Consider the following 26,603-nt stretch of genomic DNA (forward strand, 5'->3'; position numbering starts at 1 on the left):
AACTTCCTTTCAATTCTTCAACTAATTTGACTTTCATTCTCCATTACTTCACTAATAAGCTCTCAACACGTTCATCCCTATCTTAAAAATTTTTTAAGTTGATCATTTCTTAAAAGAGTCTTCGATATGAATGGGCTATCTAGTCTTAATCTCTCTCACCTCATACTATTATTCCTTTCAATAACATTTATCACAAGTTTCAACTATTTGTTTATAACTGTGTTTATTAATTTTACTCCATGAGAACAAGGATTGTGTCTATTCAATTCACTACTGAATACCAGTTTAGAGGCACCACAGAGAAGATTCTCAATATATTCTGCTGAATGAATAAATAAATGACCAAGATTATCGCTCTCCAGTGTTCTTTAATTATCTTATAGCATATACTTAAGCGTTATTTAAGGGACTTTAGAGAAATTTTTAATAACCACTTTACTTCTCATTTGTTCAAAACAGTAACAACATTTTACCCAATTAGCAGTTTTATAAGACATCAATAGAAATGGAAAATTTGGCAGTCTATGAAAATGAGCATTTACCTGAGGAAGTTACTCCCATTTGAGGGATGAGTTGCTCCTCCCTACAATTTTCACGACCAGGAACTAATCTCTGATATCTTGATGGATGAGGGTTACCATCAACATCAACCAAAAAAGGGGGAGGCATGAGATGAGGTGCTTGCTGAGTCTGTTCATCTAATACAAAGTTGTTAGCATCACGAATAAGGGGCCGATAATCACTATGAAAGAACATCTGATCTGCTATCTGTAAAGAAGCCCATAAAAGATGGAAAAATAAAAATTAATCATTTATAAATTTCAGATGGAAAGCAATGTTTTAATGTAAATCAAGGTATTAAGCAACAACATAATATAATATTCTTGAGTTAATGGTAAAGAAGTCTTACTTTATTTTTACATTAAATTTTATGATCAGAAAAACAGCTGCTCTAAATTTTCTCTGGAACAAGGAAAAGACTATATATATAAAACACTAACATAATTAAATTTGTGTAATTTCAAATTAAATGGTAAAATAAAATCTAGGTATAAATCATTCAGGGGTACTATTACTTTCCTAGAGCTACCATGTATTATCTTACTGTTTTAATAAACAGTAATTTTTTATTAGCATTTTGCAGGGGGAATCACTCAATGAATACATTATTTGAATTAAACTCTAATGTAATCGCTTATACAATTTAAGAAAATTCTTAAGTATACTGTACAGGTGACTTGTAATTAACCTAAAAATCAACATGACATGATTTTCCAAGACTTAATAAACATTTCGCTGAAGTTTTACTGAAATTAACACAAAATTTTTAACATGAACTCATGCGTGACACAGCTGTAACTTCAAAATTTTATTGATCTGGTATTTCTTAAACTATGAATTATTCAATTTTTAAGTCATTGATCTTAGACAGACTATTTAATATTTAAAAACATTAGTTATATCAGTAGGCCATACATTTTTGGGAATCCCATGAAAGTCACAGATTTCTACCCCAGGTAAATGCATTTTATCCATATGAATAAAACATTTTACATAAATTCAGAGTCTCTCCATGGACAACCTCTCCCATGCCCAGCTTTAGAATTACAAGCTAGACTGCTCTAGCAGCTTAAGTAAAAAGTTATTCTTTCTGAAATACAAAGATGACTGAATAAAATTTTATTATCTAATGTCTATTACAGAGAAGAGTAATTTAACAACTCTTATGTTCACTGAAACTTAAGTCTCTAGAGTACTTAAAATATAATTTTTCAAGCTTTAGGCTGAAAGCATAAATGATGCTTACCCACCCCTGAAGAAGAAAATACAACCCCTAAGCATCCATGGATTTAAACAAAACAACGAAGAAAAAAAGAAGAAGAAGATAAAGAGTCATCATACTCTACCTTGTCATATTTGCTACTGGAGCCAAAACCAAAAATTAGAAGATGTCCATGAGAGTCTGTGCATGCAAAATGCTGACCATCAGGAGAGCATTTGCAGTCAAATACTGCACCATGTCCTTGGCCTTCAATCTGAAACATATTTAACCAACAGTCAGAAAGTTGCCATTAAAATATAAAGAACTGGTCATTACTGTTACTAAAATTTTATGATAAAAGATATGGAAAAATATACATCCCAATAAAGTGAAGATTAAGGATAACACAGTACAATAACAAATTTTGTGAACGTTCATGAAAAGTGCCAGATTAATAGCCTTGAAAAACAAAGTGTTCTCTTTATGCACACACAGATCAAACACAATTCAGGAAATAAAACATCAATCTCCCCCACCCATAGAATTCTGCTTCATGTCTTTAAGCCACATTTAAAATGCAACTGCACCTTACATCCATCTTATCTGCATTTAATCAAGCCCTTTCAGCAAAGGCTGACAACGTGTAGTAACGGTAGCGAATTTTAGTCAACTCTTGGAAGTAGTAGCCAGAGATTATTGCTCACAAGACACCAAATTTTTTTTTTTGGTAATAAATTCCCTTGATGGTCTGACTCATCTTTTAAATGGTGAATTTCAAAGGTTAAAGAAAAGGTTTTTTTTACCTGATAATTGTTTTCTGTTTTCCAGTTCCATTAATCCAGAACGAATGGGTTTCTCCCTGCAACCTGTCAATCAAACAGAGGTGGCCAATCACCACTCTGAATTTTTTTTGCTCTCAGTGCTTCTTCAGACTATGTTCCAGTTGAAAACTTCTTTAGCAGTGTTCTGAAAGAGGTAAAAGTTCTACCCTATCTAAAGCACATCTAGGGACTGAATTTCAGAAAACAACTAAAATAGGGAGTCGACTCCCTAACAAATAACAACTAAGGATGATTTTCAACAAATGCGATTGGATTTCTGGATTAGCAGAATCGGAACACACACACATTATCAGGTAAGAAATACCTCCTCTCTGTTCCGGTATCCACTGATCTAGAACTGAATTGTACTAATACTATCCCAATATTCCAGGAAATGCTTAGAAAAGACAGAAGTGGTATTTTTCTCTCTTTAGTGTTAAAAATATGACATTTTCACCAAAAATGGAAGTTAAATTAAAATTCCGAAGAATAGTTAATTTCTCAAGGGAAGTTTGCTCTGTGGTCAAAAGAGAAACTATCACTCTAAAAGAAAGGGCTCTGCCTAAGAAGTATATAATATCACAAATGGACTGATATAAAAAGAAAACTAGTTTTTCTTCAGCTATTTGAAAAGAAGGAAAGAGAGCACTGGTGTTTATTAATGTGTTTTGGATAGTGATAATAACGGGAAAGAGGAATAATTTTCTTAAAATTAATCATGTGAAAGAAGATTGGTAAACTTACCTAATGACTAATACACTTAAAGATTTACGATACAAGCAAGAAAATGGTTGTGAAGAAAGTTGGAGGATAAGACATTAGAGAAAGGGAAATGATTCCAAGTCTAGCTTAAAACTATTCAAAAAGAGAAAGAATAGAATGATTTCTCCAAAGTAACATACAGGCATTAGTAGATACATATCTTAGTTTGTGCCAAAAATGAAAGACTACAAAACAAGAAACGTCAGGATGAAAGTCTTTTCCAATGTTTTCTGAGCAAATAAAGTTATATGAACTGTTTATAAGTAACCACTTGAAAAAGTTTACCTCTAGATAGAATTCCGTATCAAAAATTCAAGACTTCATTCAAACTGCCTTGGCAATATGTCAGAGGTTTTATCTCAGTTCATTTCAAATTTAACAAAAAAGGAACTACTTTATAAATCTACTCCATTATAATAAATGCTTCAAAAAATGTAATACTATTGTAAGTCTAAGTTTATAATTCTAAGTACACAGTAGAACAGAGGAAGAGATCTGAAAGAAGTCTGATCAGCAATGACAAAGGATATTTAAAAGATGTTCATAACCATACTACCCTTCACATGTTTAGGCAACCCTGCTCTATACTTTTCTTTCTTCTTTTTTTTCTTCCTTCCTTCCTTCCTTCCTTCCTTCCTTCCTTCCTTCCTTCCTGGAGTGGGCTCCATGGTGATTAATCAACCCTATTTCCATTTAATCTACTAATGTTGCCATATTTGCAATTAGTAGATCTGTAAAAGAATACTTGGGAGATGTGGAACTTATAAAATTCTAAAAAAGCAAAGAAAAATTTATCAGTCCTACTGAGGGTCACTCACTGTCTTTCCTATATAATACATGATGTTTGAATATGTCAGTACAATACCAATTTTCTTGGTATAAGACATCCATATAACTTCCATGTGATTTTTATATGGACAAAATAAAAGTGTATTTCCGGAACATCAGAAAAAAAGTAAAAGCACATTATTTGGCTTACCCATTATTCATTAAAGACACTGAAAGAATCTACTCATGAATCAATTAGAAAAGGAGTCCATAACATCTTGGTAATTAAAACACCAAATTTATCTTTAGGTAACTGCTCCTCAGCTAATAAACATCACCTAACTATAAAATGCAGACTAGGCTTTCTAGCTGATACAAAGCAGAAAAATATTTTACTTTTCCTATATACTAAATACACTGTAACTGTTTTTTATGCTATGATTAAGCCAACCAAAAAAGAAAGTTAAGTATTTCTCTCTGAAAAATGATTTCACCTTCTTAAATCACGCTGAAAGTACTTCTAAGAATTCCCAAAGGAAAAAAAAATTAATAATGAAGGCACTATCTGAATATTCATGTGTAACCAGAAAACAAAGCTTATATTCAAAAACCAAAAGGATGAAAATATCTTCTCTATCCTTATTGAAGTTATATGGGCCTATCATAAAACTAAAAGTACTGACCAAGAATAAGTCAACATAAAATTTAATACTGTATATAACTTAAGCTAGTATTCAATGCATGTTGTAGAAAGTTTAAAAACAGGAATAATAAAAATAAAATTTTCAAAGTGAATTTTGGATGAACTACTCCTAATAAAATTAAGCATGCTTAAGAACATTTGGAACATATGTAAATACAGACCACACATTATATCACAATAAGGAGAGCTGAGAAAATCTAGGAGATGGTATTTACCAGTAAGTGCAAAAATTTCAAAAGAACAGGAGTTAAAATAAAAAATTTACTATGCAATTATAATACAGAAATTATTCTGTTTTATTTTTAAAGCAAGAGATAAAAGGATTAGATGAGTTAAAATAATAATTCCTTTGTAGGGAAATTCTCATTCATATTGACTAAGGAATTCTAAAAATATTTCCAAGAAATGAGTAGTACTAGTTAGAGGTTTACATTGAACTTGAAATAATACAAAAACTTAAGGGCAAAGAGCTTTGATTATAACAGAACTGTCATATTGAATGAAGAATACTAGTATCTTTTTCAAGGCAGAATATTATCCACAACTACCAATATAATTTTTGTTAAGCAGAAAGACGAATAATTAAAGTAGACAGAGAAATGAGGCCTAAGACCTAAGAGACTGCTCTGGTTACTAGCAAATCATGTAATCTCTTTGAAATGATAGAGATAATTTAAATGATCACCAGAGTCCTACCCAGTTCTAAAATTCTAATATCTGATATTCAGGTATTCTTTTTGGAAGAATTAGACAAATCTGGAAATGAGGTATAGTGATAGCACTACAATACACACTAAAATTACAGAGTCTAAATTACATCAATCGCAGAGAAACTCAACATAATTCAAGGAGGTTAATAATATGGGCTATCTTAAGCAGAGTTGTCCTGTGAAGGAATTATTCCAGCTTTATGACCTGGGCCAGTGGTTTTTTTTTTTTGTCTCATTCATTTTTAAAACTATACTACTGTTTGGAAGGGAACATCTTACCTAGAAATACTCCAGAATTTAAAATTCTGAACCTTTAAACACCCTAATGATTTTGTGATACAGACTTATCCCAGGAATAAAATAGCTGGGAAATGGAAATTTTGCTAAGATTTATCCTTAGAAAGTCATTATCTATAAAGAACTTTTAAAATTTTTCTACTGGGGGAGAAATAAACTTAAGAAAGTACACTAAATACTGAAGACAGACACTGTCATATATATGATTAAAATATGCTTTGGCCATTTTAGTCATTATGATAGCTAGAGTGCAAACAAAAAACAGATCTTCAGGGAAGTTACCCACACTCTGATAGTCTGGGTGTCATCATATTACTTTAAAGACCGTGAGCAAATGAATGTTTCCTTTAATACTGAAAATTCTTTAATGTGTAGTGAAATATTATTAAATATGAATTAAAGATAACTGTAGGTAGTGACAAAATAAATAAATTTATATAAAAAAGGAACTGCTATAACTGGCTTGATAGAACCAGTAGATTCATAAAAGTGATTTTGAAGAATGAGCTCTAATTTTCACCAAAAGAACATTTCTTATCAAAATAAATAATCTTCAAATGTAACAGCATTCTGTTTACCCATATTCTGATTTCACAGAGGGCTGTAATATTATTAATCAGCTTCTTGTAATGTTTTCCTCCTTAGGCCTCTGACATAATATTAACATGCTAGCTTTCTAACACACTCTTTAGGGATTGTGATCTCTTCTACACTGCTAAATATGACTGTATTTTAAAAGTTTAGCTTTAGGCCCTCTACACTGTTCTATCTCCACGAGGTAAACAGCATTCTACATAGAAGACTTCAACATCTCTTTCCACTCATAGCCCGTCTAAATATTCGATATCCATTGTCAGCCGGCCATTTCCACATAGGTCTCCAACACTACGTTACGTAAAACATATCAAGATGAGCTTTAAAAATATCAGTTTTTCTTCACATCATTCATATTTCCTTTAATATCATTTTTTCAATGCAACCTAGGGCTAATACTCCCAACATATTTATTAAATTTTCTGTCACTCTCCAGCCCTAATCCTTCTACCAGCCACAAAATCCCAAGTCCTATACACATGTAGTTTTCTTTCACAATTTTTCTACTACCTAACTCCTATAAATTTTCATTATGATTTCACTGATAAAAGTAGTTATCGCCCAACCTATTCAACTTCACACCTGAAATACTACTACTGGCAATCAAACCTTTTCCCTTGTTTCTTAAGTATAATTTATCAAAGTCCCACTATGTTAACTATTTTTTTATGCTTACAAGGTAATATGAGGCCATCAACAATCTACCTCAACTTACACTTTTCAGCTTATCATCCATTTTTCAAAAGCTATTCCAGATAACCATTCTAAATTACACACATCTTAACATATCATTCTTGGTTATTTGTAATATTCCTTTTATTTACAAAATTAAGTATCTTTCTTAATGACTCAATTTTTATTTTTCAAGACATAATTCCAATTCTTCTAAAAAAAAAAAAAAAAACTTTCTGACCATCCACTCTGAAGTGATCCTTACACATCTTTAGATACAGCAATTCTCTTTCCTCAAATGCCACAGATATGCCATATTACCACTGCTGGCTAAAAACAAAAACAATGTCTTATTCTTTGTGGTCCCCATATTTTGTGCATAGCAAAAATGTTTGCTAATCAAAGTGTGTTTCATACGTATGTATACATGCTATGTAACTTTAGATACTTCCTTGTTTAACTATCAAATCTCTAAAACCCTTGTGACAGTAACTCACAGACCAAAACAAAGAATTACATAAAAGTAATTCACTAACTGTAATACAGTATGACAAGCTAGAGAGACAAACTCACATTCATGGCAACAAATTTTAAGATATGTTTTTGATACTGAAGATGAGAAAGAGACAGAATCTAGAGAACTGGAGAAATCTGAAAAAAAGTGACAATAAAGTTTATACTCAGAAGATTGAAGGTAATTCCTTACCCAGGGAGGCTGAAACAAGGACTGGAAGCATCAAAGAATCCTTTTAACATAGAGTGCAGATATATGGCATCTTGTTAGATGATGATAGATAGGTAATGAAAGAGATGGAAGGATGAAAGCAAAAAAGGAAGGAGAAGAGAGAAGGAGAAAAAGAGAGAAAGATTTATCTTGAAATCTTGATTCACAAGAGAACACAATATGAGATTACCTATTTTGAGCTTCTCTTCCTCCCTTTCCTAGATACATGCAGCTACAACCATCTAAAACTAAATTAGAGGTCACACTGAGAACATATTGTCAGAAGTATGCATGTGCAAAAATTCTGAGTGGTGGATTGGCAGCCTCTGCTTGTTTGGAACGTTGCAAGGAGAAATACATTGTTCTGGATTAGTGGACACTGGAACATTTTTTAAAAATCTCAAGTAAAAGAAAAGGTTAATTATAAAAATAAGGAAAATTTTAATAAAACAAATAAAAATTGTTATTTAGAATTTACTCATGAAACAACAAAAGTAAAGCAAAACTCAAATTCAGTAAATTGCTTTCTAGAAAGAGACATTGTACTCTTCAATTAAAATCAAAACCAGACAAGAGACAAACTACAGCTTTGAGTAACATGACAGAAACAGAAAGATATGAAATGAGAGTCATAGACATAGCTAGAATAATACAGAGAAAAAGAAGGGAACAGTAAAGATAAAAGCACCAGAAACATGAGGAAAGCTACGATTGTGGGGTCTACAATCCCACTTCAAACATTTTTTATTTACTATCTAATAATAAAACCAAACTAAGAAATTTGAAAAGTCTCTTTTCAAATTTATTATTCATTTAAGCTTGTAGTTAAAACATAGTTATACTGTGTTAATTTAAGGGGAAAAGGGCTATAAAGCAACTCTGCATTTAGGATGCCCATCTATGGTTATATTAAACTCTCAAATTTGCCTACTTCTTTCAGGAAATGGAAATATTAAAAAATCCTTTAAATTCAGTTCAGACAGTTTCCACACATTTTCAAGTTATTTCTGGGAATAATTTATCTGACTTTTAACATTTAATTGAAATTTCAGAGCCTTTAAACTAGAGTTTAGAACAACTCTCATCAAAACAAAGCTTTACTAGGCTTGCTAAACAATGCCCGAATAGTTTGGAATATTCTTAATATGTACTATCTGCCTTCAACAAAATAATTTTTATCCTGAATATGTATATAAATATATTATATAAGTATATAAAGGGCTGTTCAACTATAACATGAATAATTGACAGGTTTTAAAAGAATGTAGATAAGTAAAGCTTAAGGGCTAAAATTTATATATATTTTTAATTAGAATAAAGTTGTCTTAATCTTTGCTACAATATTCTTTTTACTTTCATTCTTTGGTTCATTTAAAAAAAAAAAAAAAAGAGGGGTTGCCTGGGTGGCTCAGTCAGTTGAGCATCCAACTCTTGATTTTGGCTCAGGTCATGATCCCAGGGTCCTGGGATTGAGCCCTGTGTCAGGTTCTGCACTAAGTGTGGAGCCTGCCTAAGATTAAGATTCTCTCTCTCTGTCCCTCTCCCCCATTTGTATTCTCTCAAATAATAATAATAATAATTAACAATAATAATAATAATAATAAAAAGAAAGAAGGGTTCCAGGTTTCTACCTTACATGCTTCTCCAACAAATGCTATTAAAAGCTTAAGATTATTTTATTTTTAAAGATAAGACAATGGTGGTGGGCAGTGCAAGGAACATGTATTGTCTATTCCACTTCATGCCCTCTTGTATATTCCCTCTTGTCATATACTTCTTGTATGTAACAAAAGCAAACCCAACACCCACCCCCCAACTGCTTTTCCATTCAGATCTTCCATTAAGAGAAAAGCTAGTAGTAAAAATAAGCAAAGTAACTCCATCACTTTTTCTAGACAATACCACTAGCAAGTTTAGAACCTTTTTATTAGATTTTGAAATGAAATAAATTAGAGGACTTTATAGGTAAACAAGTTAAATCTTTATCTCAATTCTTAATCTCAAACCTTGTTTATATATTTAGGTGGTCCTATAAAGTGTCAGATTTTTAAAAGTGTAAGTCAAGCCTTGATACAAGGGGAAAACACAGTAATTATTTATCAGAATAAGTATCAGTGCAATATTAATACATCAGGGCTTCACATTTTAAATTTATTAAATGTACATATAATTCTTTATTAAAATGTAATTACTCCATGCCAAAAATAGGCATTTGCAAAACTCAATTTCTTACCTGTGAAAGGCATTTTTGATGATACAAGTTTAATTTTTGTCATAGGTAAGAAAAGGACAGTAAAATGCTGATTAACACAAAATAATTATGTTACATGATTTCAAAACTTCTTACAAAGGTATTATGAATTTCAAGTAGAAAATCCAATTATTATAAAAAAGAAAAACCAGTATTAAAGCAGTATTCCCAAAATATAATTGATAAAAACCTGTATCTTAAAGAATTTATATATACATTTTTTGTTCTTTTAAATGCAGTTTACATGCTTTATTTTCAGGCTGTGTATCTGTTCAATGGTGAATTTTTTCTTCATGTTATAAGGCTTTGATTGTAAACTCACATGAAATATTACTTAGTCCTAATAATACTACTTCTAAACTTCTACCATTTCTAGTCTAAACAGGGAGTATTCCACTAGAATTATTCATCCTTAAATCTTCCAAGGCACTATATAACTACTTCCTCTACTCAAAAATTATTTACTAAGTTGAACATATGATTACCAATAAAATTTAATATTAGGGTTTGAATTTGTACTTCTTCAACTTTTATGGTATTTTAGTACTGAAAAAATGACTGACTTGATACACAGAGCTAAATAGTTATGACTACTACAACCAAAATGCTACATTCATGAGAGTGGGCAGTGAACACAAGCTTCTACTTTCCCCTCAAATTGTTTTTATTTCCTTAATAGCAATGCTGGATGCTTTATCTTCCATCTGTCCACAGATAAAACAATCAATGAAATGGACAAAAACAAAGCAAAGAGCAAAAACTAGGGCACTTACAGAACTTATAAATGAAGAGACAGAAAAAAATCATCAAGCTAAATTATAAGATCTCAAAAGATATTTAGAGTTAATACCATTATAAAAATACATTTTCTCTTGGTGACATATCACTAACTAGGTAGAGTTGGAAGTTAGCTGTGCAATGGCCAACCATTAATTAGAGTCAGCATTAAGAACACAGTAACAATGGATTAAAAAACATGGGCTTAAACCCCAAGATCCCCTGTAACAGCTGTGTGACCTAGAGAAACCTGGGCAAAGCAATTCATCTCTATACAGTTTCTCCATTCATAAAACCAGTAAAAATAAAATATGCCCTTGACTTCATTACAAAGTTTTCGTGAAAACCAAATGAGGGAATATATAGAGTATTTTAAGTCATTAAAAATCATGCAAAAAATTAAAAGGAGTATCCTTATTTTAATTAGAGAAAAGTGTAGTTCATTTTCTAAGTGCAGGCTGTATTTTTAATCCTTTTCAGTCTGTTTTGTCTTTCTCAGTTTGAGTATTCTATGGATACCATCCAATCTATTTATTATATAAAGTTGTTTCTTCTGCCCTTTAAAGGCTTTTCTATCTCTGATTCTTGGAACAGGAAAAATATCCTTATCTAAAGCTCTGATTAAAACAATTTTTAGGCAGTAATATTAACTAAATCCCTTAGTTAATTTCAATGACTATGCAATGTAATATGTCTGACTTTAATTGCCGGCTACATCACTAATTTGTAATGGTTTAAGAGCAAATCATTTCAGTCTCAACGTATTCCAATTTTTATAACACAAGGTGGAATATTAGTGTGATCAACTTACCTGAACAGGAAAAATTCACCTTTGTAGCTTAAAGGTGAAAGCAGTATTCAAGTATGAGATAAAACATCCCTCCAAACACTCTACTAACCCACCAATGCCTTTTGAAAATATGAAATTACTTAAAAAAGTCACTAAAATATATGTATAGGCCACAAATTGTTTTCTTTAGAAGCTATAAAAACAAATTGAGGAACTAATATTTTTATTTACACAGAGATGCCTCACAAAGGAGCAAACCAGAAACACAAGGATAGAAAAGAATTCTTTACCAAATTCTTTAAGGATTTGCTTTTAAAAAAAATCTCTATACACATATCACTAAGGAAATCCATCTGTCATTAAAAATTGTGCTCCAAATAATTAGCAGTATTTTTAGAAAAATAAGAATTTGACAAATCTTAAGTTTTACTGCATATACACTAAGGCATATGTATAAACACAGCTAGCCGAATTTCTTCACTAACATTTATCTTCTTATTCCTTCCTCTGATTTTACTAATTACTTATTATGTAGAACCTTACTATGATTATCAATGAAGTATAGTAACACCTTCATGAAATTCTTTCACAAACCATGGCATTTCAAAAAAGACACTGTGAGTTTCTTTGTTTGTTTTTGCAAAATAACTGACTACACTCACTATTAATTGTACCTTTTCATGACACATTACAAGAGGCTTCCATAATTGATTTTAAAAAATCTAAAGATGATGAAATAATAGAAATAAATGTTTCTTTCTTTTGTTGAAAGGTATCCCAGATCTCTCTCTCTATATATATATAGGAAGTAGACTTTTTAAAAAAGTGACTGATAAACAGCAATATTTGAGAACTTCATATTTCATACAGTGGTTAGAAAGAAGTGGAAAAACACTTCATAGTAGGCTACTCAGCAAAATATACTAAAAATTTATATAAAAAGCAAAATTTGGAGGGGAAGGGAGCTTAAACACAATAAATATTTAACATACTACAATTCCATGATAAAAGACAAGAAAGCCTTTAATTTGGCTTTAATTTTAAAATGGGGGTGTATTGGGGAGGTGCCCACTTGACTCACTAGGAAGAGCATGAGACCTTAACATCAGGGTCATCAGTCTGAGCCCCATGTGCGGTGTAGAGATTAACTAAATAAAACTTCATAAAATAAAATGGGTGTACTGGAATAAAAGTCTGCTGCACAAGAGGACTACTGAAGTACAACACAATATATTTATAATTTCTCCACATGGTTTTCCAAAATTTTTCCTTATCTATATTATATTATTTTGTATCTTTGTATTTGTGAGTTTCTCAAAGTATCACTGTTAACACTATTTTAGAAACCAAATTAGTTATCACCACTATAACATGTACTGTTAATATGCACAATTTTCTTTTAAATTTAACATCTAAATATAAGTGTACAATACATAATTCTTTTTTGAAACTTAAAGACAAAATATATCTAAATAAACTCCTAAATGGATTTCCTTTGTGATATGCAGAGTTCCTGCATGAAGTCCCCAAATCTTTAACAACTATAAAATGAAGAGACTGATAATTACCATATTGAAGTAAGATCGAATTTTGACTCCTCTTGCCAGATCCCACACTATCACGTTTCCATCGTGACCAGCAGAAAAGAGAACTCTCGGATCGAATGGGTGTGGCTCAAGGACAAATACCTCATCTTCATGACCCTGAAATATGTTTGAAGTTGCATTATAAATTTAAGAAATAAAATTCAATCAAACATCAATATGGCAACATTTCTAGAATGTGAATTCTAAGAATTATTAACATAGCAAAAATCTTCGAATTTATCAATGTATCATAATGAAGCTGAGCTAACACCACTGTTCAGGGCTTTGCTATCATCTGGTCAAACCTTAAACTACTACTGATGCAGCCCTATATATTAACGATCTAGATTTCCAAGTCAACCTTGTGTAACTACACTTTAAAATTATTCCTAATCTCCCCAAAAACACGTGTTATCCACCTAGCAAGATGTTTTGGCTATCTTTATAAAAGACTTTATTCTTTATTCCTCAAAGAAAATATTCCATTCTATAATCAGCTTCATTATACCAAATAAAAATGAGGTTTTTTCCTCACCATCAGGACATGAATTAGTTGACCGGTGTAAGAATTCCAAACTTTCAGAGTCATGTTATTAACTGCAGTTATAACTGTATTGTCATGTCGATCCCATGCTACCATAGTTACTTTCATTTTTGTGATTTTATCTTCTATTCCTTGAAGGTTTTGGCTGAAAGTGATGGAGGCAGTATTTGTTTACACCAATATTACTATTAAAATACTAGTATGACAAAAACCTAAATATGTCTTCTTATAATCTATATTGATTACATGGATAACTACCATTTGACAGTAATTAAGAATAATCTGAAGCAACAAAGAATGAGGGCAAATACACTGTAGAGTCAGCAAATACCCAGGATTTCAGCACTCCTAAGCCCTTAGTAGTAGATGACCTTGAGTATGTTATCAATGCTCTAACTCTACCTGGATCCAAGAATTCTGTGCCACACTGCTCATTCTCCATCTTCTACTGCTGCTATCATGCTCCACTAATTGCTTTCCTCTCCCATCCACCTGAGACCACTACATACAGAGTTATTTATTAAATATTAAAGCCAAAATAACAGTTACAAGGTGTAATTTCTCTTGGCTATCAATTGTCTGTAACAGATAAACACTATAGTACGTTCTACTTTTTAAAGAAAACTAGTATTCCTATAGTACTATCATCATCTTAATAAATCAAACTGAAAAAAGTCATTAAAGCAGACCTTATGGCATTAAATAATTTCGGATATATTTACTTATTTATCTCTGGTATATATATGGCAATAAATAATTTCAGAAATATTTATCTCCAGTAATACCTCTAGCTACTACGAAAGTAATCATTTTAACCTGGATTATGACATATGTTTCTATAGGCTGAGAGTCACACCAACTTTAAATGATCTACCTATATTATGCAGTATTTCAAATGTGAACTCTTACCCTGCGGGACGAGTAGCCATATCCAACAAAATGCTCTTCCATTCTCTTCGTTTAAATTGCCAAATACGTGCTGTCCCATCACGGCTCCCACTCACAAACCTAAATTAAAGGAAGCCCATACCCCCCGCCAAAAAAACCACATGTACTTTACTAAAATGCATTTTTCCAGAGCGGTTTTTCAAAATACTGAAAGACAGAACTCATCTTTATTTACACAACATTCTGACACAATAGATTACTCTGTCAAATATTCTCTACAAAATTAACAACTTCTGCAACTTTATGGGCTTTTCAAACTTTATGTACATATTCTAATGTGTATGGCTAGGTTTCAAAAGGACATTCAAAAGTGGTTCAAGGCCACTATTTACTACCTTACAAATAAAGTTAATATTTTTCAATGGAAAAATACTGATTTTCCTCTCAATGTCAAAGAATTTGACTTCTTTTACTCAAGGTAAAAGATACTTAGAAATAGCTTTCTTTCATTTTGAAATAAAAACCTGGGAAAATTTACAAAACATCAAAATGTTTATCATCAATAGTTTGCCTCAAATATTACATTAGGATACATTTCTAAACTCTTCTCAGATTCCCTACACTTTGATATGTATAGAAAATATATAGAGTGGATAAAAGTCCCTATTGTTAAAAGTGACCAAATACACCAACATTAATAGAAATAAGACATGGTCACATGCATATGAAGGCTACAGTCACTCTTGAGTGTAACTGCTCAAGATTCTTATATTAGGTAGTTAATATGTATACAGTTATAATTAAAATCTGACTACAAGAAATGTCTGTATTTGATAACTTTAAAATTGGAATTAAATTTACAAAAATAATTATTTTACCTGTTACTAGTGTTGGAAAACTGGATACTGTCAACCTTGTCCTACATATAAACAGATAACAAAGAGAATCCTGAATATAAACTGTTAAACTCATTTAAGTTGTACCTATCTTATTCTTTTTATCAGTACTTACAGTATGGAACTCCAATTCTGATATTTTCTCTGGCTGACCAGATCCAAAAAAATAAACCCGAATAATATGATCTGTGCTTCCTGTGGCCAGAAACATGCCACCTGAGGAATAAGAGCAAACACTTGCAAGTAAAACACAATTTCAAAATCTCTGAAAATAAAATGCAAAAACATTACCATAATATACACTGATGATTAACATTTTACTCTAAAACTATGCATATTTATCCTAAGCATATAAAATTACATCTAAAACTGAACTTAATGAACTTAAAATACATTTAACACAGCTTTAACAAGGATGCATTTTCAATATTTACAGATTTCCACTATAAATCATTTCACTAAGTGATTACATAATTTTATGTTAAAGTTTGTCACCCTCCCTAGAAAACATGCCCTTTAACTCCACTGAAGTCTCTCTCCTGCCACATGTCCTAGCTGTTAAAATCTATCAAACTTTTAGGGCCCAATTTCTTCAATAGGCTCTTTGCCACCCTGCAATCAAATGAGCCTGCTATCCTCTGAACTCTTATTAAGACTTTGTCCTGTAGCACATACATTCTATTTTGCATTACAGTTATTTATAAATGCAATTTACTCTCTCCACTCAGAATTAATATTCTTACAGTGCAGAACACAGTGCTCTATATAACTCCTTAGAGTACTCTGCAATCATGTATAATGCCCATAATTGTGTTATTACTAAACTAAAAGAAAAACTGTCTTCATGGCAATAGAAGTGGAAATCTAGACATTAGAAATCAAACATGTCTGGATATTAATATGGAAAAACAGATTTATGTCATTAGTGTGCTATCACTTATCTGAGGAACTACTGCAGTTCACAATTATAAGTTGAAAAGAGAAGTTAAAACTTGAAGTAAATGTGAAAGGAACTGCTACTAGGTACATTTAACAGGTATTAAATCTATTAATATTTCATTTCATTTTCTCATCAATTCATTTCAAATCTTCAAATTACAGTTTGTTTAAAGACATAGCCAATCAAAATGCTACTGCATAAACTCAAAACATAACTGAGGTTATCAGCATTGCTATAAGCTACTTTTTATAGAGCAAAGAAGAAGAATTTGGAGCAAAGTAATTAATGTTTACAAACAGCAATCAAATTTATTTTACTTCCCAAATGCCTTGAAAATATAAACTATATTTAAAATACCTTTCTTCCAATGAGATAACTATTCAAAGATCTATTCTTTAATAGAGTCAATTCTGAAACTCTTATTCTCCAGAGCAGAGCATTATGGTCTCAAAGAAAATTCTTAGTCATGTGAGTACATAAAACACTCTAGAAAAGTTCAAATATTTCTAAATTAACTTATGACCATCCCCTGGTACATGTATGTGAATAAGATTTATATCACAATAGTAAATATTTTCCAAAATTTTATGTGTTCCACTAGAAAGTTTCTAATGTACAACTTCAAATGGAAAATTAGGGAGAAAAAAATTCTTACCAGCACTAAAAGAAGAACAGATCATTTGAACTCCAGGCCGAGGGCGCTCTGTAAATTTAGCAGGTCTTGGGCTGTAATATAAAAAATAAACAATTAAAAATATCCCTGAAGGGAACAGCAACACCAGAAATGAGCTGTTTCAAAACTAAATACAGAAAGACAAAATTAAATAAGAAGCAACAGATGGCTCCCTTCCTAAAAACAAGTTGGAAATCATTATGTGTCGTGATCAGCAGATCTTATGGAAACTGCAGATTTTGTAGGAGCCCAGATTATACAACAATCAACATATGAAACACTCTCAAAGCCACTGTCACACAGACATGTAGTTATTAATTACACTTACTTCTAATCAAACAGGCTTCAGTTTTTCATACAGTAGCATGGCAATGCACAAATACATAAAAAAGTAAGTCTTTTGAAAACATGAACACACTAGCAAAATAGGTACTGTTTCCTGTGGCATATGTATACTATCAGTCAACTCAACTTTTTCAATATTAGACACTGTTAATTAAACATTTCCCTCTATTTATCTTCTAATGTGACAAAATATGCTTTTTAAGACTCTAAAAAGAAAAACACTTATCCTAGTGAAAATCTGAAGACCGTCTGAATCTTATGTCAACTATAATGTTCATTCAAAATAGTTATCTACAGAAAATTCATCTTCCTTGAAATATATGTACATTCACTGTATAACTTTATATTACAGACTATGCCTTATATTTACACTATTAATATTACACGTTTGTTACAATCAACAGTACTGAAGAAAGAAAAATTATAAATTTTATACCATACCAACTCCAATAAATATATATTTATAATGCTCTAATACAGGGATTTTATTTAAAGCACTATTTAACATACATTTTGATCTAGTTTTTTCAAGATATCAGGGGAGAAAATTCAAAAAAATAAACAGAGCCTTCAATCAAAGTGCACTGCATAACTTCTACAATCCACAGCAATTAAATACAAAGTGGTTTCAGTTCTGTGATTAAATAGGGAGGAAAAAGGATAAAATATTTATGATCTATCAGTTATATATTTAGGAAAAAAGAATCTTTGTCACTGATACAGAACACAAAAGTATTTGTTAAAAATTTTAATTGATAAATTTATAAATAAATATCTTAAAGTGACATTTATAATAACTTTTCCTAATAGTCACAAGCCCTGACATAACTGAGCATGAATAGTTTAGAGAAACAAAGTTATTACAACATTGTTAAGACCTAAACAATTATTAAGAGTAGAATTAAAGCAACCATAATTTAAGTAAATTAATCAACTGAAATTATAAAGACAACTAAATGCACTACTTTCATTAATATCTTATGGATTCTAGCTCTCCATTTTTGTTAATTTTTGGCACAATCCTTCATATAAGTGTTACGCAACTATTTAGCTGGAACTTACAATCAGAACACACAGTCATATAGAATGCCATTTTAAATGGACTTTAATATTTTTAAAGGGAAAAAACAGATAAACAAGCACAAATAACTTATTTTTTAAATGTCTGTTTGTTTATTTTGGGGGGGGGGGGAGCAGGGAGAGAGGAAAAGAGAGAATCCCAAGCAGGTTCCGTGCTGTCAGCAGTGGGGCTTGAACTGTGAGATCATGACCAGAGCCAAAATCAAGAGTCAGATGCCTAACCAACTAAGCCACCCAGGACTTCCACAAATAATTTATTTTTAAATGCACTTTTGAGGAAATAATTTTAAGATAAGGCTTTGGTATCAGACTCTGTGAGTTCAGTTTCCAGTTCTGCCACGTATCAGGTGTTATGACCTTAGGCAAGTTAACATTTCTGTACCTCAGTCTCATCTATAAAATAGGAGTAAAAACAAAGTATATCTTAAGAGTTACTGAGATAATTAAATAAATTTAACCCACGTAAAGTGTTTAGTACTGCACACTCAATAAGTGTTAGTATTATTAGTATTTTAATTAGTTTAATTCAACCAGTTCTAAATAGTCTATCAATAGGGTGCCTGGGTGGCTCAGTCGGTTGGGCGTCTGAGTTCAGCTTGGGTCATGATCTCGCATTTCACGAGTTCGAGCCCCACCATCAGGCTTGCTGCTGTCAGCACAGACCCTGTTTTGGATCCTCTATCCCTTTCTCTCTGTCCCTGCCCCACTTGAGCTCTCAAAAGTAAATAAACATTAAAAAAAAACAAAAAAAAGATAATCTTCCCTAAACATCAATTAAAAAAATAATAATAAAATAAATATAGTCTATCAATGAATAACAGCTTTTAGTTTGGCACTGTGCTTGAGAGGTGGTTGACGGTATACTTCCCGTATCGCCTCTATTTTCTCTCCTATCTGTCCTAAAGAAACTAATTGTGCCTTCTTCAGAGGGTTGTCATAAAGATTAATGAGATGACAAATGTAAAGTGCTTATTAGTACAAGCTTGGGAGACTAAGTGCTTAATAAACATTTGTAATCATTATTATCATCTATATATTTTAGGATTCCCATTCTCCTAAATTTATATATTTATATCTAAATATGCATGGACAGCCTTTCTCCTACTCAGAGATCACCTCAGCCAGCTTCCAAGTCACCCAGCCACTCCTATTTCTCATCTAAAAAGCAGCATCTTTATTAGTAAGAGTTGTTACCATATACATAAACTCTGCATAAAAGCAAATTTACCAAGAGGCTTGGGTTTCCAAAGTAGGTTTCATTTACTAGAAGAACTGATTTTCTCAATTAATGCAGATTGGGTTGCTGAAGGCACCTCCTCATCCGATTACACAAGCGTATTACAGCTCAATACAATTTTTGCCTTTGATCAGTAATTAAAACCGTGACAGTAACAATCTACATCCTGCCAAAGTTTTTGGCAGGTTTTAGCCATAAGTAAATATGGAAAAGAAATTAGGTGTCCCCAAGTCTATAATTAGAAAAATTACTCCTTTTTGTCTGACTGTAGGTTAAAAGCTTTTAAGGGACAATTAAAAGAATAGAAAAGAATACTACCTTTAATAACTAGAAAAAAATCTGTTATGTCCAAAACTAGGAAAATCATGAAGCAAAGTATAGCATAACAACTCAGTGGAACACAATGCAGCTATTAAAATTATTATAAATACCTATGATAAAATGTTAAGAAAAAACAAAATTATATACATTTCTCTACTTACATCTACATTAAAAATACACATTTATGTGAAAAAAGTTGTTAGGATAGTTGGTTAATGTGTGAATCTTTGCAAAGGTTCTGATAAAAATATCATTTATGTGGAATAACTCACTTCTCAAGATTCCAGATAAATATTATTGTACTTAGCAATGTAATCCTCAAGAAGCACAACTTGAGTTTAATTTTGTGAAAACATTTTTGTTCCTATGTTAATTGAAGAATGTTAGTCATATTTTTCTTCTCTTTTATAAAAACAAAACATGAAAAGACAATGGTATCCTAATCTGGTCCATAAGAAGGTAAAAAATATTCAAAAGGAAAACAATTACCTATTGCTACTGTCCATACACATCAGTATTTAAACTTTTATCTAAATGTTTATAAAAAATCTTTAATATTCTAAATATTAACAATGCAACTAAACTGAAATCAATTTGCTTTCTCCAAAGAACCATGTCTTTAATCAGAATCCTTTTTTTCAAGTAAAGTATATCTTATTATGTTATTCTACTTGCCATGGCCTCCTAATGCTTTCCCATAAGCAGCACTCTCCAGGAATGTTAATGAACATGAAGCTTATAAAATGCTACTGTTTTAAAATTATAAAGACATTCTCAAATTACTCAACTTGAGTTGATATTTATAAACAAAAGTCAGACAGAATTATTGAGATATACCTTCTAATCTGAATAACGTTCTACCATTAGAGCACAGAGATGACAATTTTGACACTGCAGAATCACTGAATATAATTTCCCATTCATAGACTGTCTCTGGGGCAAAATGCAGTACTTCCTCTCCCTACTATACCCACTTGAGAGGCGAAAAGGCACAGACAGCATAGGACCAAAAAGCAGAGAAGTGTTGTTCTAAGTTCTGGCCATGGCAATTCTTAGAAACTGTTTTGCCTCATTGTCCTTAATAAAAAGAGAACACTGTCTCGTCAACTTGTTTTACTAAACCAAGATATTAGAACAAGAGAAAGCACAAGTGCAAAATGCTATTATGGGATGAGGTGAGGATGCATTTATCTACCTTGATACAGTTTAGTAAAAATTTAATCAATCTGTTTTCCTACGTTTCCTGAGATCTTCAATAAAATCTAAAGTTTGTAGATGCAGTGACACAAACAAACTACAATTCTTCTGAAGAACAGCCTTAGGAATTCTTAAGATTATGTTCTCAACACAGAAGCAGCAACTGAGATGAAAGTATGCCGTATACAAAAAGGAGTGGTAATGAAACAGGTATGTTCTGAAGGCAATGGCTAAGGCTAAGGAAGAGAAAAAAAAAACCCAAACACATTAACATAAGAAACTTTCTGTGAAGCATGAAAAAAAAAAGGGGGGGGGGTGAGAAACATGAAAATCAAAGAGGTCAGTGAATGCATTTCTGTTATTTACTCAAGGAGAATGAATAAATTTATACTTATTGTTGACTACTTTATATTATTGCTATTTTAACCACTGAATTAATTTATTCTGTGAAAATAAAAGAGCAACTGACTTTATTTTAAGGGTTCCAGCATCCCACAGCCAAAAACAAATAGTGCCATCTGCCCCTGTAGAAGATAGATATCTCTTTGAGCCACTGCACAATGGTGAGAACTGAAAAACAATTGAAGAAAAAATATATAAGAAGAGTGACACAATCCAAATAACCCATTTTTTACCATATAAATAGCAGCTAATAAACAGAGTTAGAAAGCATCCACAACAGATGAAGGTCACCACTACCATGTATTTGAAGTCCACATATTTATAAAGAAAAAAGAAATATTCCTTTCTTCATTTTAGTTGGCTTTATACAATGGATTATAACAATGACTTAAAATTTATATTATAATCTAAAGGATTTTATAGGGATTAAAACAATTACCTGTAGTGACGTTATAGATGCACTGTGGCCCTGAAGAACAGCCAAAGGGGCACATGTTCGAAGACACCAGACTCGGATCATTTTATCACAACTTCCAGCTGCTATCATGGTATTCTCATAGTTCACAGCCATGTCTGATATTTCAGCAGCATGTCCTCTTAAAGTAGCTAATAATCTTCCATCATCTGTTGCCCAGATTTTCACAAGACAGTCATCAGAACCCTTAAAACAAAAATGAGTATTAATGGAATTAACTATAACTTTTAATTCAAATTCTAAACAGAGATAAAAAAAATTGTATGTTATGTTCACTTCCCAACACTTATATTCTTAAGTACTAAAGTGTTAAACACTTGTTTTAGGAATTTTCTTCTATAAAGGTTATTTTTATTAAATTATTCACTTATAAACAATGCCTGTGCCTGCCAATCTACCAGGAGAAGTAAGATGTTAGTAATAATGTTTACCTATGATCTCCTACCCACCACCCCTGGTAACCTCTATCTGGAATCTTGTGAAAGAATTTGAACTTCTTAACAAAACTGTAATAGTAGAATAAATGTAACACACAATACTGATCAATCCTATCTTATTATGTTATACAGAAATAAAAAGAAAGTAAGCTTATCTGGGATTTTTTCTCCTAGGAAGCTAAAAACATAATACATAAATGAGTTTCCCATCAGGGATCTTCAGCTAGATACGTTACATATAAAATTACCAAAGCTAGTTACCAAAAAAATTTCATTTTATCTCTATGAAGTCAATAAAAATACATAAATTACATTTATTCTCCTATACCAGCATAAGCTCAGAAAGAAACTGTAAAAGAGAGACGTCTTCCAGGAACACCTATGTTTACAAATAAACATTGCAATCTCACACAATCAAAAACAGAGATTAGAATTTTTAGGCTTTATTATTTTTTCTTTTCTAAGTTTCTTAATTCATTTTATAGCTGTATATTTATAGTTTTTTTACCAATCTCTCCCTATTTCCTATTTTTCATTATTTGAAAGTTTTAAATATACAAAAAAGTAGAGAATATTGTCATTAGCCTTATATATCCATTTCCCAAATTCAAACTTAATAGGTTTCAATGGTGGCATGTTACAACCATCCTATCTAATTCTTAAAAACAAAAACAACACCCCCTTATATCTGACTTTAGAAAGTAGTTTGAAGATCCACAGAAGTGAATGTACAGATGTATTATCACCTTCATACTGATATGATATATAAATGACCAAAAACATAGTATTAACAGAGCATTTTTAAGTAAATGTTTACTGAGAGAGAGAGAATGAGGAGGGAGAGAGAATGAGCAGGGTTTTCAGGGGGAGGAAAGAAGAGGAAAAGGAAGAAAGAGAGAGACAGAGAATCCCAAAAAGGTTCCGCACTGTCAGTGCTGATCTCACAACTATGAGATCGTGACCTGAGCTGAATTCAAGAGTCTAATACTCAACCAAATGAGCCACCCAGGGGCCCTAACAGAACATTTTAAATGCTGTATCCTAAACCAGAGTCTGCCAATACTACCTAGAATACTTTCAATTAACTCCTATTCTTCTGAGCTTTGAAGCAAATTAAGTGGATAACCAACCACTAAAGACCAGTGATAAAACTTCACTTTGGTAAATTAGCTACATTAAAATCTGGTATTCTTATCCCATTCACTTATCTCAGGCTCTTTATCTATAAAATAAGGTGTATAAACTGGATGATTCCTAAGGTTCCATCTACTTTAAAATTCAGTGATTCATCCACTGATTTATACATATGCCTGGAGATTAAGTATGTGAAAAACGCCAGAGATACAAAGACACAGCATTCCTGTCCTTAATAAGCAAGGCAAAAGAGTGTAAATGCAAGAACATGTCTAAAGTGCTATACTGTTGATCAGAAGAGATTCAAACAAGGGAACAAGGTGTTTTTCCTGAGAGGTAAAGAAACAGGATCTGGAAAAGAATCCAGCAATGGTGATGCCTGGACAGAGCCTTCTGCATGAAGACGCAATGTAACGTAGTAGCTTTGAGCACAGACTCCAGGGTCAAACGTCTCAGCTCATGACCTGACATGGCCACTTTCTATATGTTTAACCCTGGGTAAGTCCCAGGTTTTCTATGCCTAAGTTTTCTTTTCTGTACCTACCTCATAGTGCTGTTGCAAAAACTAAATAAGTAAATGAGGATGGAGTACCTGGCACACAGTAAGAGCTATGGACTATTACCACTGCTTCTGTTTGAGCAGTATTATTCCTTTTACTTCAGATATTCTTTTAAAGTTTACTTATTTAGAGAGCAATGGAGGGAGAGGAGGGGAGAGATCATGATCTGAGCTGATATCAAGAGTTGGATGCTTAACCGATTGAGCCACCCAAACACCCTTATTTGGTAATATCCTTACTCCTTTAAAAAGAACAAAAACATTCGATATGGCAACAAGAGAGAAAAGTTTGATCAAAGGCATGAAAATATAAATGTGAGAACTCCAAGTAGTCTGAACGCTAACTTTTGAGGTAAAGGCATGAGGATGAAGTTAGGGAAAAATTGCAAAGGACCTTTTATAGTATATTATGAAGTATGTTTTCTAATGGGGATCACTGAAGATTATCAAACAGGTCAGTATCAGCAAAGATCCTGTTGGCATCAGTGTGAATTAGGATAGAAAATTGGAGGCCAGGTGAAAGTTGTTAAAGTGCTACAAGCAGGAGAGAGGAGTGATAAAACTGAAATTATGATTGAACAGAAAGCTCAAGAGAGATAGATACAGAGCTCTTTGGAGAATTAAAGGAATGAAGATTATATCGCTGCTATCAGTGAAAAGTGAAAAAGGGATGGTAGTAGATAGACTATGACTTCCAGAAAGCTGGTCTATATACCACTTGGCAAACGGGAACCGTACTAAGCATTTGTTGAATAAAAAACAGCAATAAAGCATTTATTCAACTCTTAAACTTATTTATTCAACTCTTTTAATTTCACAAATTAAGTCAATTTACTCACTGTTTATCTCCTAAAAATTGAGATAATATTTGGCTCTGACCTAAGTTCACAACAAAAAAAAAATTACTTTTAAGTATGTTAATACTGGCAGAAGATATGAAAAAGTAAAATCACGATATCTCATTATGCTTCATAATACTGACAGAATTCATTTTGTTCTTATGTATTTGAATAAGAGTTTCCTTTACATTCTACTATAGTGTTTCATGTATCTTCACATTAACAAATAGAGAAAAACAAAAACCAAACACCTTCTTGACCAAAATGCCAGCTTTTAATGAAAAAAGTAGCAACCTGTGATCTAACATCAGCATTCAGTGACTTTTCACCAATTAAAAGAAAGTCCCATTATATTCATATTGACTTTATTAATAATATCAATTTAATATTTTAATAATTTTGTTCTACATAGATAGGTACTAAAATAAAACAACATTATGCACATTTTCCCCAAGTATGTATTATTCCATTTGCCCTGTCTTTTCTTCCATTCAGTTGCAGGAGAGAAATCTTTTGACTTTTAGGGAAATCTCTCTTCACTATCCTCTTCCATGACCTATACAATAGTGTGGTGTCCCCATCCTCCCCTCTATTCCCCAAACTCCGGGCAGAATTTCAAACAGAACTCTAAAGCATCCTTAAACAATTTCTATTTAATTAATCATTACTTGTGATCATTAATTTATTTTTATAGGAATGTAAAACTAAAGACAATCTGACAAATTCACCTAAGTTCTTTTAAAATTATCATCAGAAACATAAATGCACATAAATAGACTGAAAATGTTTTTATTTTTAATGATTATTTTTGAGAGGGGGGAGGAGCAAAGAGAGGGGGCATAACAGAGGATCCAAAGCAGGCTCTGTACTGACAGCAGAGAGCCCAATGCAGGGCTCAAACCCACAAACCATGAGATCATGACCTGAGCCAAAGTCAAACGCTTAACTGACTGAGCCACCCAGGTGCCCCTGGGAAAACATTTTAAAAGCACTATACAGGTGTTTAAATTGAAAGTGGAAAGAAAAATTAAAACTGATTAAATTATTCTTAAAAAAAAAATGTAGAGCAGAATTAGTATAGAAGAACTTTCCTTCCCTAAGCCTACCTCAAATGTTAGTTGGGTCAACAACAGACCAAAGAGTAGGACATTACAGTCTTTAAATCAAAATGTTAAAAAAGTGTTATGGATATTAAAATAAAACCAATGTTATGTAATGGTGAAAGGAACAAGATGAACAACACAGTCATCGTAGTTGGCCTTGGCTAGGAAGAATACATAGGTTTCTAAGATGTATGGAGAAGAAAGAGGTATGGTATAAATAGCAAATTTAAAGTAAACTGGAAAGAAATTAGATGAACAATTATCTGAGGATAATTTCCTAAAATGGGAGAAGGGAGAAACAAAAGAAGGAACCAAA

The 26,603-nt window shown here is 31.9% G+C and overlaps 1 protein-coding gene across 2 annotated transcripts in view; it reads right to left on the bottom strand.

Moving 5' to 3' along the window:
- The window catches only part of LOC120219600 (pleckstrin homology domain interacting protein), a 130,038-nt gene that overhangs the window by 55,281 nt on the left and 48,154 nt on the right, over positions 1-26,603 (bottom strand). For both annotated transcript variants that reach the window (XM_039216423.1, XM_039216422.1), the window contains exons 8-17: positions 22,180-22,401; positions 21,808-21,908; positions 17,141-17,211; positions 15,661-15,761; positions 15,528-15,568; positions 14,671-14,769; positions 13,753-13,906; positions 13,200-13,334; positions 1,908-2,036; positions 543-768 (exon numbers count right to left, since the gene is read on the bottom strand). In XM_039216423.1, coding sequence (XP_039072354.1) covers positions 543-768; positions 1,908-2,036; positions 13,200-13,334; positions 13,753-13,906; positions 14,671-14,769; positions 15,528-15,568; positions 15,661-15,761; positions 17,141-17,211; positions 21,808-21,908; positions 22,180-22,401 — 1,279 coding nt within the window. The remainder of the gene's footprint in view (positions 1-542; positions 769-1,907; positions 2,037-13,199; positions 13,335-13,752; positions 13,907-14,670; positions 14,770-15,527; positions 15,569-15,660; positions 15,762-17,140; positions 17,212-21,807; positions 21,909-22,179; positions 22,402-26,603) is intronic.

The sequence above is a fragment of the Hyaena hyaena genome, unplaced genomic scaffold (assembly GCF_003009895.1).
Source record: "Hyaena hyaena isolate Hyena2069 unplaced genomic scaffold, ASM300989v1 scaffold_633, whole genome shotgun sequence".
Taxonomy (NCBI): domain Eukaryota; kingdom Metazoa; phylum Chordata; class Mammalia; order Carnivora; family Hyaenidae; genus Hyaena; species Hyaena hyaena.